This window comes from Glycine soja, chromosome 15 (assembly GCF_004193775.1).
Source record: "Glycine soja cultivar W05 chromosome 15, ASM419377v2, whole genome shotgun sequence".
Taxonomy (NCBI): Eukaryota; Viridiplantae; Streptophyta; class Magnoliopsida; order Fabales; family Fabaceae; genus Glycine; species Glycine soja.
In genome coordinates this window covers 9,598,997-9,614,873 of record NC_041016.1, presented here as the reverse complement: position 1 = coordinate 9,614,873, position 15,877 = coordinate 9,598,997, and the positions used below count along the sequence as shown (strand labels likewise).

The window sequence follows — 15,877 nt, the reverse complement described above, 5'->3', positions numbered from 1 at the left end:
TGGGTTAATTAAGTATTTTAGCTTTCGATTTTTAATTTCTTGAAAAAAAAATTAACAACTTTTAGTCCTTCGTTAATTTTTTTATCATCACTTTTAATTCATCTTAATGTTTTTGTCCATTTTTATTCTTTCATTTATTTGTATTGTTCAAAATTAGTCTCAAATTAAAATTATGAGATATTAAAAATAGACAAAAAAAAAAAGGACTGATTTTGAATAATAAAAATAAATGAGGAATTAAAAATGGATAAAAAATTTAGTATGACTAAAAGTGATGACAAAAAATCAATAAAAGACTAAAAATGATAAAAAAAAATAATAATTTAAGGGACTAAAAATTGGAAACTAAAAAACTGGAGGTAATAAAACTCAATTATCCCTACAATTTTCATAACTTCCGTTGGGTGAAAGATAACATGGAATTAGAGTATATTCAACTATATAATAAATTATGAAATTTTCAATATGTTACTTATTAAGTTCAATTAACAGTTATTGCCCTTCACTTAATTTCCAAAATTTCAAATTCAAAGTATAATTTCAAATTGTTTGGACTTGTGAGAGATTAAAGATTAGCCTCATACCCAAAGAATAGAAACTTGTGAGAATTTCTTGAAATCTCACCGTTAAAGTATATTTAAATATATTCAATGAAATATTAAAATAGTATCTATATGCATTGTCTAAGACACTAAACATAAAAAGAACTCTAACATTGGATTGAAGTTGGTGTGGAGTAAAAGTATATCCAAATATATAATAAATTAAATTATGAGATATTAAAATTAAATATATCTATTAATAACGGTTGTCGCTCTTCACTTTAGTCTCTAAAAACCCATATTTAAAGTAAAATCATTACTTAGTTTGTTTGGGTTATTGTTTCAACTTTCAAAGCTTTAAAACATATATGCATTTTACAAGGAATTAAACGAAGAAAGAACTCTATCATTGGATTGAAGATGGCATTGAATAAAATTATATTCAAATATATAATAAATTATGAGATATTAAAATATTACTAAGTACTAACAGTTATCCTCTTCACTTTAATCTTAAAAATTCAAATTCAAAGTACAATCATTATTAGTTTGTTTGGGTTATTGTTTCAAAGCTTCAAAACGTCTATATGCATTTTCCAAGATACTAACATTAGATTGAAGATGACGTGGAGTTGAAGTAAATTCAAACATATTATAAACTATGAAATATTAAAATATGATCTATTACTTTCAATTAACGATTATCGCTCTTCATTTTAATCTCTAAAAATTCAAATTCAAATTCAAAGTAATTATTAATCTGTGTTGGGTTATTGTTTTAAAGCTTCAAAACGCTATATGCTTTTTTCAAGGCACTAAACGGATAATAAACTCCAACATTAGATTAAAGATGAGAAGGAGTAAAAGTATATTCAAATTAATAATTACTTTTAAGAATTGATAAACTTTACTCTCCTGACATGCATACGCATATGGTATATCCTCCTATACCTTTAAATTTTAACATCAATCATATATATATATATATATATATATATATATATATATATATATATATATATATATATATATATATCTTATACTTTTAATATCAAGTGAATGGTTTAACTATACTTTCAATCTATCATTTTTATTATTTTTAGTTCTAACTTAAATTGGAATATTTTTTAAAAGAAATCATCAATAATTAAAAACAATAATATATCACAACATAAATTATTTAGCATATATCTAAAATATAATTTATATGTAACAAAAATATTAGTTAGAGATTTTAATTATTTATAATTGAGAAATAGAGAGAGAGAAAGATACTGAAAATATATTATATAAATAACAGAACTCTAATAATAATGAACCAAAAGTTTCAGAAGAAATTATAAATAGTCAAACAAGTATCCCAAGACAGATTAGAAGATAAAATACAACAAGATCTTATCACTAAAAAACAAAAATTAAAAAAAAATGACAAGAAGAAAATCAATTTTTGAAAAATTCCAAGCCACGGAACATGATACTGCTCTAGATAGAAATCACAACTCTAGTTTCTATTGCATGTTCAACAATTTTGGTCCTCACCTTAAGTTGACTCTACTTCTGCCGCTTGTAAATTTTAGCCAAAAAGGACTTCAATACAGCTTGAACTGCTTTGCTAGGATGAGCCTCAATGGAGGAAACAAGCTTTGCATAGCTCCCGTTCTCATACTCCTCAAATACAGCCTATTCATTCGGATTGAGAGTAAATAATCCAATGAAAATCAGCATCTATCATGATGTGCAGAAAGTTTTGCAACTTAATATGCATGATTTTCTTGCAAAATGTGTGGAAATGCTATTATTCTTTTAACATCTTAATTCTGTTTTCCTTATTGTCTGGCTAATATGTCTTCTTAATATGCTGATATTGCAAAGATGCATGTTAGGGTAACATTTCCCAATAAATTATAATTATTAGAGCTAGATATAAATGAAGTTCAAACCTGAAGATTAAGCTCATTATACAGGGCCTTAACTTTAGCAACATTTTCTGGATCTGCCTTACCATAGTTCTCCTGCAAACCACAAAAAAAAAAAAAAAAGTGATTTATTGCAGTCTAATCATGGCAGGCAATAAGGAAAGAAACGGGAAACAATAAGATGCTCACTTACGTGTAGAACTTTCTTTTGTTGTTCATTACTAAGTTCCAAGGCTTTCACAACTAACCAAGAGCACTTGAAATCTTCAATATCTGTACCTATCTGGTCCCATGGATAACAAGAATGAGAGTAAAGAGAAATTGATGTTTCCAAACCCATTATCCAGAATGCTCACCTTTCCAATTGTTTGAGGATCACCAAAACAATCCAAATAATCATCCTAAAATGAGAGGGGAAAAGGATAGAGAAAAGATAGGTTATAATACAGTTTTTAAAAAATATTTATAGCTGATGAGGGCAATATGTAGACATACAGACAGCATTCTAGAGTCAAAAGGATCTCTAAAGAAAGCCAAGAGGTCAAACCTATAACAAAGTATTACCTGTACTTGAAAGTATGTTCCCATCTCAACAAGAATGTTCTTTACATCAACATGGTTGTCAAGATCCTCACCCGCCATGAGCAATGCACATGCAACCTGTGTAAGGAGGAGATACATATGAAGATAAATAACAGATAGTATATTCCAGTGTGATAAGACTATTGAAAATGAATCAAATATAAAATAAAAAAGAAATAACTACTTTTAAGTGAAGACTCATTTGAAGCATGGTTCAAAGGTAACAATGCAATTTCAAACTGAATAACAAATTACAGTGTGACTGAAGAATCATTTGACGTTAGTATCTCTAGGAAAAGGGACAAAGAAGAAACCATAACTAGGGAGGCTATACGAAAAAAAAAATGTACAAAAATTAATACTTACCGGAAGGTAAAAGGAATAATATGCAGTCTTGTACTGAACAATACGTCGATGCCTGCAGAAGATGTCCATTTGCTAGTCATTAGTATTGATTTCCAATAAAGAAAGAAATTGTGAACAAGATACTGAAGTGGAATATATAAAATTGCATTGAAACATAGCACATGGCTAGCTAGAAGAGAAGGAACTGGTAACAGGCAAATTTCACATCATATTCTTCAGCATGCCCAGCCAAAAGGATGTTGGCATTATTCTCTTGAAAATCTCAAGCAGCTCTCACACAAAAATTGGCTCTAAGCTAGCAAGCAAACTCACTAGACATCTCTAATTTTAAACCATAAAGATAACCTAGTATACATCTATAGGTAAGCAGTTTCTCTCTTCTGATATTAGCTTCCAGCAAAGTTTAACAAAATACTGTTGATTGGACACTAACATTATAGAAACTAGAAAGGATGTGATATTGCTCTCTGGCAGAAGAATTTTTCTTTTTGCATAGTTACTATAGTCACACTCACATATGACCCAGCATTTCATGTTTATCAAAAAAGTGGTTCATCAGTAATCATTTCTACCTGATTGTTCTCTTTTTTTTTTTTTTCAGTACTCACAGTGTTAATGTGTATTTAGACAGGTCTTTTTCTCCTTCCAGTGTGGTGATCAGATCTATCATCTGTCCTGAAGCAGTCTGGAACTCAACCTAAAAGAAAAGCATGATAGTCAACTTTAAGCATTTTAACAAGATGAAATCCACATAAATTAAACTTCAACATTTGTACAAGTACAACCTCATTAAACAAATCAAGAAGATCAACGTAATATGGCTTTCCCCTGAAGTGCTTTTTAAGGATACGTGGAATATGGTTTCTTAGTAGAACTCCATCATTGGCTGCAATCATTCCAACCTACACCATACCGTAACTAGAGATAATTGCTTTATCACAACAGTAGCATAAAGATAACAAAATGGCACATGTTATTCTTTCTACAAACCTTGGGCACTCTAAACCAGCATGGCTGACCACGGCGTGTGTGAGAGTTATCCATAATGTCATCAAGAACAAGAAAATATGCCTGAAGCTGCAAAACCCATCAACAGACAATCATAAGATCCCCCCCAATGCCATCACAGTAAACATCTGAAACGATTAGAACTAGTTTAATCATTCAAACAAGAAAGGCAAAAGCTTTCAACAGCCATACCCATTCAATACACCAACCAAGAGCACTGGCATGAAAAATTTCGTCATCATTTAATGCCTGTCCTTCTTTTAACAATCTGTAGCTATCAATTACTGACAGTCCCCGGTTCAACTTTCCTGCAGTTATAATCCATCTTTCGATCAATACCCTTTATGTCTTTATTTATGAAAATTGCTTCAGAACAGAACACCTCCTCCTTTCTTTCCTAACAAGTTATGTAAAAAACTAACAATAAACTAATAAATTACTCAGCACAAACTAAAAATAAATTCTCAAGCCACACCTCCCGGCACATTGTAGTCCAGCATCTGCAATAAATTAAAGTACATGACAAAGTAAGTAACAGAACAAAATACATATGCATATATTTCAATGAAATGGCAACATATGTGCATGGCATCAAATATACAGTAACAGACACAACAAGTAATGGTATAACTTAAATATTCCACGACAAACAAAATTTCTTTAATCATTGCCGTAACTTAAATTTTACTGAATCTGAGATTTTTTCTTCTTTTTTTTTTTGTACGCTAGGACGATTACCATAAATATAAAGATAGAATTTTACGGAAACAAAAGCCCCCAAAGAAACCTACGGTTGTTATTTTGGCTGATACCGAAGTAACAACCGCTATGATTAAGCTCCTTAGCCTCCTTCCTAAAACTTTCCAACATCACATTTTGTCCTTCCTTGAACTTTCCAGCATCACAATAACCTCAAAATTAATCCCATGTCGCACTTTTTTTTTTTTTGTTACCAGGTGTGTTAAAGGTAATTCTGCTCGAGCCGAATAGAACCCCTGTGGTCGTAAGCATTTGTATATCCGAGCTTGAACTCGAGACCACTAATTAAGCTGATACGCAGTTGATCTATGGTCAATGACACAGACATTCTAATACCAATTAAACCAAATCTACGAAAAGATGTTACAACCTCTTTCTCTCTCGTTTTTGTTTGTTTGCAATATTAATGACACAGCTTTTCCCCATCCTCGACTACTTCGATTAGAAGAAAAAAATGATTTTTTTTAAATTAAAAAAAAAATAAGGATACATAAAATGATATACCCGGTCGACCCAATTACGAGCATCATCGGAGAACTCAAAAGCAGGGTCGTGGAGGAGTTCAGATTTGAGAACAGAATAGACGTTCAAGAATGTGGACTTGAGATCTGCCATGGCTCCGGAGAAGGATTTCTTAATTAAGTTTTGTTCAAAATTTGCAGTTGAAATTGTGATATATATGAATGGACAAGAAGGGAAAACACGCAGAGAGAGAGAGAGAGAGAGCTTGGGAAGAGGAATTTAAGGAACGAGAAGCGTGGAGCTATTCGCCCTGTGAGTGAGTAAATGAAATAGTGTGAGTTATTTCACGCGTGTGGAATTATGGATGTATCTGATGATGGGATGTATACAACCAATGCCTGAAACGGTGAAAGTGAAACCGCCACAAAATAATTTATTCTTTTTTCTTTAAAAATAAATAATTTATATAAGTTGGATATTAAAAAACACTAGAAACTCATTAGGCGACAACACATTTAAGTATTTATAAATTCGTTACCAATAAAATGTTTGTATCTAAAACAAAATTTGATTTTTACATTGGGAAGTAAAAAACTTATATTTCAAAAAAAACAAATTTAATTTTTTGTTGTCAAGTGAAGACTTTATTAATGAATCATGTATAAGTATTTTTGTCAGTTTTGGTTAAACCTTAAAATCTTTCTTGATGTGGTATCAGCCTTTAGAATCTAATTTACCTAATTTTTTTTTTAAAAAATAACATTACATGTACAGTATTTTGATCGTATTTTACAATGAAAAATACTAAAGCATGGGACTCATGTTTTTCAAATATTTCTCATGCATTTTAGTGCTGTCAAATAAGTAAAATCTGGTTGTTCCACGCTCTCCCTTCCTTTTTCATGGTATTTGTCTCGTAACAAACAGAACGTAAATCATCCTTCATTCATTTGTTTCCTTCCTCTTTTCACATCCAACGTTGCACAAATAGTGGTTTTTTTTTTTTTTTTTTTTGCATTTCAGAGTGGAAAATGCTGTAGCATAGGACTCCACACATTTTTCAAATATTCCACATGCATTTCAGTGTTGTCAAATGAGTGAAATCTCGTCGCTCCATTAGTGGAAACCAACATGAAACAAATGTTTTTCAAACATTTCACATGCATTTAAGTGTTATTAAATAAGTGAAATCTCATTATTCCACGCTCTTTCTCGTTCTCCCCTTCCTTTTTTCATGCTATTTCTCTCGCAACAAACAAAGCTTAAATTGCCATCATTATGATTCCTTTCTCTGTTTCCTCTCTTCACATCCACCTCGTTCTTTTTCCACTACCAACAAACATCTACTTGTTTGTTTCCTTTAATTTATAGTACTATATTAGATCGCATTTAGTTTTTTTGTGCCATTATTGTAAATAATTTACATTCTCACCTAATATGTTTGGTATAAATTTCTTTTTACTGCGTGTTAGGTATAATTATTAAGAAGAGGCATATATATAGACTTTTATATATAAATCTTATTAATATTTATTTATTTTTATCTTTTCTTATCATATAATATTTATATATTTTATTAGGTGTTGAATAGTGTTATAATGTCATTCATCATTTTCCTATTATGAATTTGGATTTTCTAGTATGTAAAGATAAAGTAATCAAAGTTATTTTTGATAAAATTAATTATTAATATTTAAAAAAATTCATGAATTTAATATGCCTGTGTATGTAAGGATGAAAATACAGATGTAATAGAGTAAAAGTAAAGATGGAAAAAAAATTAAGGAAATGGCTGAAAAAAAAGTTAAAAAATAAAAATAAATAAAAAATTAGACACGTGAAGTCTGAAGCGTGTGGGGGACAAGGGCAATTGAAAAGAAGCACAGGTTTAAAGTTGATACGTGGCAAATTCCAATTGGGTGTCTGGTTCTCTCGTTTGGAATTGTATAGAACACGAGATTTCCCCCACGACGCCCTCGTTGTACCCCACGAGGTTGGTGCGTGGAATCGGAGATTACAATCACCTGCTTCACGTCTCTAACTTCCAAAAGTATATTCCAATCCAACGATATAGATTAAACTGTTTTGTTCAGGTTGGTGAAGTCAAGATGAATCTCGTGGCTGTAGTCTCTTCACAACGGGAGAAAGAGAGAAATTGTTCCCAGCTGAACGCTACTGTGCCATTTTTATTAGTTATACTGTTTAATTTAAAGTCTGTATGGTTCACGTGGTATAGTGTAATTTTTGTATTAGTTTTTTTTCCTTATAAAAAAAGTGTAATTTTTTATTTTTTTTTCTCAATATCAATAATGCTTGCAACCTTTTCCTTCATTTTTAATAATAACGATAATAATAATAGAATTTAATTAAAATATAGCGTAAATTTTTTACTTCAGTGTTTAATTATAGATAGAGTATTATATATAACAAAATTATTGACTATTATTTGCCATAATTACTTTAAAAATTATGTTTAAAACCATTTTTAATTAATTAGTATTGTAAAAATTTTAAAATTCACTAGACATATTAAAATTAAACTATTAATAATAATCACTGTGCCAAATTTATTAATTGAGATATTTAAGTCTGCATGGTGCACGTGGTATATTTATTTAATTATCATCTCTATCTATGCACCTGTTTTTATACTGACATACATGATTGCATTTTTTTATTATATAAAAAAAGTGCAGATCAATGGCCCCAACTTATTGTATATTTTTTTTAAGATAAAATTATATTTTTGTCTTTTATTTTGTCTCTAATTTTGAATTTTGTTTCTCGATAAAATAATTCACGAATTTTGTCGTATTTAATCAAATGACACAATGTTGATCCCAACGTACAATCGAACATTGACTATTATATGAGAATGTTAATTATCACGTGTCACATTCTTATCAGATGATTACGGTCATGTCTCATATTTTGATTGGATATCAATTCATGGAAGATGAAATGCATTATTATTTTCATTGATGAATCATAACATGACACATGATAATCATCATCCAATAATAACTTGACAAGTGTAGTCAACATTCTTTTTTTAACCGTCAACGTCTAATTGTGGGCTTGAGACCAACATTGCGTGATTTAATTAGATACGAGGACAAAATTCGTGAATAATTTTACTGGAAAACAAAATCTAAAATTAGAGATAAAATGGGAAACCAAATTTGTAATTTTGTCTTTTTTTAATGAAACAAATTGTATACTAGAAATATTCTAAATGCATAATCGTGATGCAGATAAAAAAGGAAAAAGAAATTAAAAAAATACATATATAGTTTTAAGAATATTTAACTTAGTAAAGTTTAAGGAAGAAGCGTAGCACACTTTGGAAAAAGAAAATAGTTGCGCATGTAGTAAGTTGTGTCGCGTGAAAATTAATCAATTAGATTAATTAAAGCTTTAACACGATTCTAAAATAAATGATCAAGCGATTGATTGATACCGAGAAAGGGAATCTATCTCTGGGTTATGAGTTTCCAAATTGTTAAAGGAAGTAGTTGGTGTACATGAGGAAAAATATGCTTAAAACGATAAGAAAACAACTTAAAGTAATCAAAGGTAGCAATTCCTTAGCTTATTTTTCTTCGGCTAGTCATGAGATGCTACTATAGAAGTATATAAGTCTTTTGCAAATTTCTTTTGTGTTGTTACTTCTGATAATTGAATTGTTGTCATAACAATCATCCTCGCGTTTTATGCTTTTGAATTACTTGCATGACTTTTTGAGAACTAGCATCTTCTAATTCAGTGTTTCGGTGCACTTATGGATATTTTTGTCCTTGTTGCATATGATGTGTGTTTTAAACAATCTAGATTGTTGTGTCTTCATTATGTTCAGTAATGCATATTTTTGTCCTTGTTGCATATGATGTGTGCTTTAAACAATCTAGATTGTTGTGCCTTCATTATGTTCAGCAATGTATCTTCTGATGGTAAGTCATACGTAACTTTTGATATTTATCCCTACTAGATTCATGTACTTTTAATCAAACTTGTTTAAGTATTTATAATTTTAAATCGATCAATTTGATTTTTGTATTAAAAAATAGGTGAATTTAATTTTTACACATTAATGATTGAAGAACTAAATAGAGACTAAATGTACTTATTTTTATTTAAAGTATAAGGACTAAAACTAAATTTAACAAGAAATTCAAGGATCAAAAATAAATTTTAACATTTTTTGTGTGTATGAATTTTTTTAACACTTTGTTTAGATATGAAGTGAAATTGACATAAAAGAATGTAGAGGAGATTAATTAAAGTGATTTTTTAAGAGTAAAAGTTAATTTAGCCTTTAAATTTGTATAATTTTTTTTTATGGAAAGATGTTGGGATTTTGTTGATAATGAGTGATAATTTGGTCCACATGTGAAGGGACCTTCTAATCCAACATCTATCAAAAGGGGGGGAAAAAAGTCAAAGAAGCCAAACAATGGACTGCCTTGTGTTCCTTGTTTTTTGGAGAAAAGCAAAACTTGCTTAGACATGCGCAGATTAGGAATAATAATGGGTAGAGTTAGGATATGATCTTATAATAGTGTGTCATCATACTCGCGTTTAAAACTAATATTTGTGTCAGTTTCGTACTCGTGTGGGTAGCAATTTAAATCCACATCCTCATATCGGCTAAATATTATATATTTATATTTGCACCCATGGCTCATACTTTACTTATATAAGGTTAATAATAATATATTAATAAAAAAATTAATTAAAATAATTGTACAATTATAATAAAAATTCATTCTTAAATAATTTAAACTTAACATTAAAAACATATGCACATAACATTAAAATATATATATATATATATATATATATATATATAACATTAATTTATTCAAACTCAAGTTATAAATAAATAAAATTATAAATATAATCATTCAACTTAACTTAATAATTATTAAAGTTAATGTTCCATTCGTTTAACAAAAACTCTAATTAAAAATTAACTGTTTTCCACTCTTTAATAGTGATACTTAAAAATTTAGTGTTTTCCACTCTTTAATAGTGATACTATATATATATATATATATATACTCATACTTGTAAATTTACAAGTATATATTTATCTCGTACTCATTTCTAATATTACGAATAATTAACCATCTCACTTGCAAATATTTTTTACAAATAGCCACAGGATCTAGATACATTATGGTATCCCTGTGCATATTAATCTTTCTCACATCCTCCACCAAGCTATCAAAAAATCTTCTTCCAACCCGATTTGCATTGTTTCAAGCCTGGCATAATTTGTATCATTTTAGTTTTTAAAATTAAGGAAAACTCAAATAAGTCTTAAATTTTGCTTGGATTTCATTTAAGTCCTTAATATTTATCATTTTTTTCTCATTTTGATTTTAATCCCTAAACTTATATTATTATTATCACTTAAGATCTTTGGCGACTGACTAGTGACCGAAATGAAAAAAAAAGTAGATTTCAGGAATTTATTTAAATATTTTTTAATTTCAGGACTAAAACTAGAATGAGATCCAAATTTAGGGACAAAATTAATCATTTATTCATTTTTTAAGTGTTAGTTAACGTTAATTTTTGACTTAAATGTAATTTTATTCTCTTATTTTTTAAAATATATCATTTTAATCCTCCTATTATAAAATAAAGATATTTAGTCTTTATATTGTTTAAAATCCACAATTTTAATCCACTATATTAAAATGGAAATTTAGTCTTCCACTTATGTAAAATTTATCATTTTAATCATTTCATCAAACTAAAAATATTAATTGTTAAGAGATTAACATTAATTATGATAAAAATTAAATGAATAATTTCATTTTATGTGACTAAATTTAGATCACATTATATAATTTCTTACCAATTAATACTTTTTGAATTTGATAGAATAATCAAAATTGTAGATTTTATAAAAAAGAAGACTAAATATCTTTATTTTAAGATAAGAAAAATAAAATTATAAATTTTAGAAAAATAAAAATAAATATCTGTATTTTAAAATAAAATAACCTAAATTACGAATTTTGAAAAATAAGATAACAAAAATTATATTTTAACTTTAATTTTTGTTTTTCTTTTTCTTCTCCTTTTCCTCCTCGTACCAAATAAGTTGGAGACGTCTTAGAATGTGGTTATTGTTGGCGTTCCAACGGGAAAAGCAACGAAGCTGAAACACCTTTTTCATTCTCTGATTCTTCTTCTTCTTCGATGAGTCCGCAACCTCTGTCACCTCTCAATTGCAGAGACCTCTTCGACTGCGACGGTTCGTAACTCTCTCTCTCTCTCTCTCTCTGCATTCCGCTCACTCCATTTCAAATAACATCTTCGCGGAAATTGAACCATGCCACGTGGCACGCTCGCATTGGTCAGGTGTGATTTGGAAGGGCGATGAACTCATCGATGGCGTTCCGCAAACTCTGGAAATGCTTCGCGCCAAGGGCAAGAAGCTCGTCTTTGTCACCAACAATTCCTTGAAGTCGCGTTCTCAGTACGCCGAGAAGTTCCGATCCTTGGGAATTTCGGTTTCGCAGGTTCGCTCGTGTTTTGTTCTTTCGCTTTCGATTTGAAAACTCCGGTGTTGTCTGAATTGTAGTACTAGTTTTTTTTTTGTTTTTTTTATCGGGCTAATGTTAGTTGTTAGCTTTTTATGTTCTCTGAATTGTAGTAGTGACTTTGTTATTTTTGCGTTTGGCAGGATGAGATATTCTCCTCGTCTTTTGCGGCTGCTATGTACTTGAAGGTCAACAATTTCCCTTCACAGTGTTTTTTTTATCGTGTTTCCTGATTTCAAGTAGTATTTGTTTAAGAAGAGGAGTGCTAACAAAACACTCTTTTTAACACACTCTCCACTGGTGGTTGAAATTTATTGAGAATTATAAAATCAGAAGAATGACTCATCAAATGACTAGTGGGACCTGCTAAATTTGTGATTTTTAAGAAATTTGAGCCAACAATAAAGAGTGTGTTCAAGAGAATGTGCTAGAGAGAGTGTTGCTAGCATTTCTCTGTTTAGGAATGGTCACAAGTCACAACATCGTACAGTTTTTGAAAACAAGAAAAAAAAATCATGGTGTTTGTAGTTATTAGTGAAAATAGAAATAGAAAATATTTTCCTTATGTCAAACAGGCTCCTGATTTTCAGTTTCCTCAGACTTGTGCTGTCATAGTATGTCTTCTCCCTATATACAGTTATGCGATATTTCTGGCATTGGTGCTCTTCTCAATGTTCAGGTTTATGTAATTGGTGGGGAGGGTATACTGGAGGAGTTGCGGCTTGCTGGCATTGCAGCTTTTGGTGGTCCGGTAAGTTCTGCGTACTTATAAATTATAACCTGTCTCAAAAATTTTCTTTTTTCCTCATTGAAATTGAAATTCATGAGCTACTTAGGAGGCCTCCACTGCTGTTCTGCCAGATTAGTTTTTCAGTTCATGTTCTCTTTTGCTTGTAAATTTTGTTTGGATTGAGAAGGAACTACTTGGGGCTAAATAACATGCACTTGTGCATGTGTTGTTAAAAAGGAAGCCCTTATGCTAACCATTTGACTCAAGTGATCATAGCCGAGTTTATTATTAGGCTACATTTTCTTAATGGCAATAAATGCTTCAAACAACAGAGACAGAGAGATGAGAATCACAGGATTGTCACTGAAGTATCCTCACTAAAGCATTCATTGATTGCAGGGCGATGCAAATAAAACAATAAACCTGAAGCAGAACTGCTTTGTTGAATATGATAAGAGTGTAATGTAACACCTTGCTCATTGTTACTTTGAGTACCTTCATTGAGATCAGTGCTTGCAGTAGTTAACTGATGGGTTCACTCTTTCAGGTTGGAGCTGTAGTCGTTGGTATTGATCCAAACATTAACTATTACAAGCTTCAGTAAGAAAATCTATTCCTGGTTCATGTTGCTTCTGACTTGTGTCTCCAAATTCTCAGTTAAGAAATCAGAACCCTTGATTACTTATATAAATATATGGAACCCCAAATTAGGATTGATACTATAAGAACTATATTCCATTTGCTAGTATGACCTGAAGTATCCATGGCATTGCATGTTTTTTTGACCCAGCTGACATAACTTGACCTATCTTAGTTTGTCTTCATCAGTGCATGAAAGTTTGAACTTTCTTTCAATGTACATGTTGTTACCTGAATCTTGATATGGGTCTTGAAGCCCAAATCTTGATCCCACTTCATGATCCTGGTCTTTGACAGCAACATAGTTGGGAGTTACCTACACAAAGACACACACTAATAACAAAGGAGTTGCAGGTGTGACAGTGAGGGAATAGTAGAGTATGATCCTATCTGGGAGGTTGCCCCTTTTTATAAAGTGAAATCCTTGGGATAGTTGGGAAGCAAAAAAAAGTAAGGATCTTCTATAATTAGGATAGTTGTCCTCTAAGTGAGGGAAGTATGTGATTTTATCCTTTAAGAGTGGTTACATCTTTGCGGTTCAGATCTTTAGAGATCTCTCTGGATTATTGTCCACAACAGTTTGTTTACATTAAAGATTTGTATGGATATATTTGTGGGTTGTTGTAATGACTAATAAGTTCATAATACTGTGAGATTAATGTAATGAACAAATTACTTTTCTTTGAGAACATTAATGATGTATTAAAGTAGTTTTTTTATTGTTAATTAACCCATAGCAGAATAACCAGTGAGTGACTTAGAATGCTAAAAATAGGCTGTGCATATTAATTTTAGCATGCTTTCGGTGAATAGGTAGATTTTTTTTTTGTTCTAGTTATTACATAACAGGTGGATAGAATCATCAAATTCATATATTTATATATGCCAACATCATCTTATATTTGGGTGAAACAATGACATACGTGTCCTGTATTGAGAATTCTATCCACATTTATTTAATTACTTGCTTTTAGTTGTTTCGTATTTTGATATTTTGATGTCATCTAATAGGTATGGAACCCTTTGCATACGTGAAAATCCAGGATGCCTTTTCATTGCCACCAACCGTGATGCAGTTGGACATATGATTGCTTTGCAAGAATAGCCTGGTCCTTTATTCAACTCTATTTTATTCTTAAACTATGGAGGATTAGTATGTAACTTGCTTGTATGGCCTGATAATTGAGAAAAGTTGGATTTCAGGTGCAGGGTGTATGGTTGCTGCTATATGTGGATCAACCCAGAAGGAGCCTGTTGTGGCGGGGAAACCGTCAACCTTTATGATGGAGTTTTTACTTAAGAAGTAAGAAAGTTAAATGCTTAAATTTCTTGGTCTTGTCTGCAGTGGTTTGTGTTATATTTTAGGTTTTTCTCTGCATATAACTTACTCTCTTTGGCAGATTCAATGTAAGTTGCTCCAAGATGTGCACGGTGGGTGATAGACTAGATACTGATGTATTGTTTGGACAAAATGCTGGTTGCAAAACACTTCTAGTTCTTTCAGGTTCAAGTATCTGGTCTTTTTCTGTATCATAAATGTAACTACAGAAGTCATTCATAACGTATTGCGATTACTTTTATTTTGCAAACAGGTTGCACAACTCAATCAGCTCTACAAGATCCTTCAAATAATATTCAACCTGACTACTATACAAGTAAAATTTCTGACATGCTTGACTTATCAGGAGCATGAATTGGTTCTTCCCAATTTAGACATTCTTTGATGACCCAGTGAGATTATACAGTAATGCTCTACATACACACGCTGGACTTCTATTTAATTTTCACAATCTAATTATAGCTGATCTCATCTGGATATCTGATACACCACTTTTGTGTGAGGTGATGTACACCAAGCATTATTCGAGGCTATAATAGTTCTCCCCTGTGAATCAGAATCATATAATTTCAGTGTACTCAGATGTCGTTACAGAATATCAGTCATGAGCAGGGTTTTTCTGCCATTTCATTAGTATGGCACCACAATTACTACATAAATGAGGCATCGTAAGCTGAATGAAAATTTTAATATTTCTAATACTGCAGTTCTTCATTTAGCGTCTTATTAGCAGTTTGGCTCTTCTCTGTTGTAAAACTCTGGCTTATTCATTCACAATCAAAGGTAGGACACGCTTATCCAAAGCAACGAGGTTCACTGGATTTAAATTCTGATGCATTAGAAACCATAATCTTAACTTGGATGCTTTATAAAATAATAATCTTGCTGCAGAGGTTCTTAGAAAATATTATGGCTCATAGAATTTGCAACGATGCAAATTCTATTATTTATCTGATTCTGATGTACTGATTACAGTT

General features: G+C 30.7%; 1 protein-coding gene and 1 pseudogene across 2 annotated transcripts; one reads left to right on the top strand and one right to left on the bottom strand.

Annotated features, from left to right (window-relative positions):
* Positions 1 to 1,825: 1,825 nt before the first annotated feature.
* Positions 1,826 to 5,986, bottom strand: LOC114388601 (farnesyl pyrophosphate synthase 1). Its single transcript, XM_028349166.1, has 12 exons — positions 5,678 to 5,986; positions 4,890 to 4,914; positions 4,607 to 4,722; positions 4,397 to 4,483; positions 4,192 to 4,308; positions 4,015 to 4,103; positions 3,407 to 3,458; positions 3,023 to 3,118; positions 2,815 to 2,859; positions 2,652 to 2,741; positions 2,483 to 2,554; positions 1,826 to 2,222 (listed from the first exon to the last, which is right to left on the bottom strand). Exons 1-12 carry the CDS (start codon positions 5,786 to 5,788, stop codon positions 2,094 to 2,096), a joined length of 1,029 nt encoding a protein of 342 aa, XP_028204967.1. The 5' UTR covers positions 5,789 to 5,986; the 3' UTR covers positions 1,826 to 2,093.
* A 5,778-nt stretch (positions 5,987 to 11,764) lies between these two features.
* LOC114387167 lies at positions 11,765 to 15,602 on the top strand (annotated as a pseudogene). Its single transcript, XR_003661254.1, has 10 exons — positions 11,765 to 11,903; positions 12,011 to 12,171; positions 12,336 to 12,416; positions 12,872 to 12,943; positions 13,322 to 13,381; positions 13,470 to 13,522; positions 14,573 to 14,670; positions 14,765 to 14,864; positions 14,962 to 15,065; positions 15,154 to 15,602. The product of XR_003661254.1 is annotated as a phosphoglycolate phosphatase 2-like (transcript).
* Positions 15,603 to 15,877: the final 275 nt, after the last annotated feature.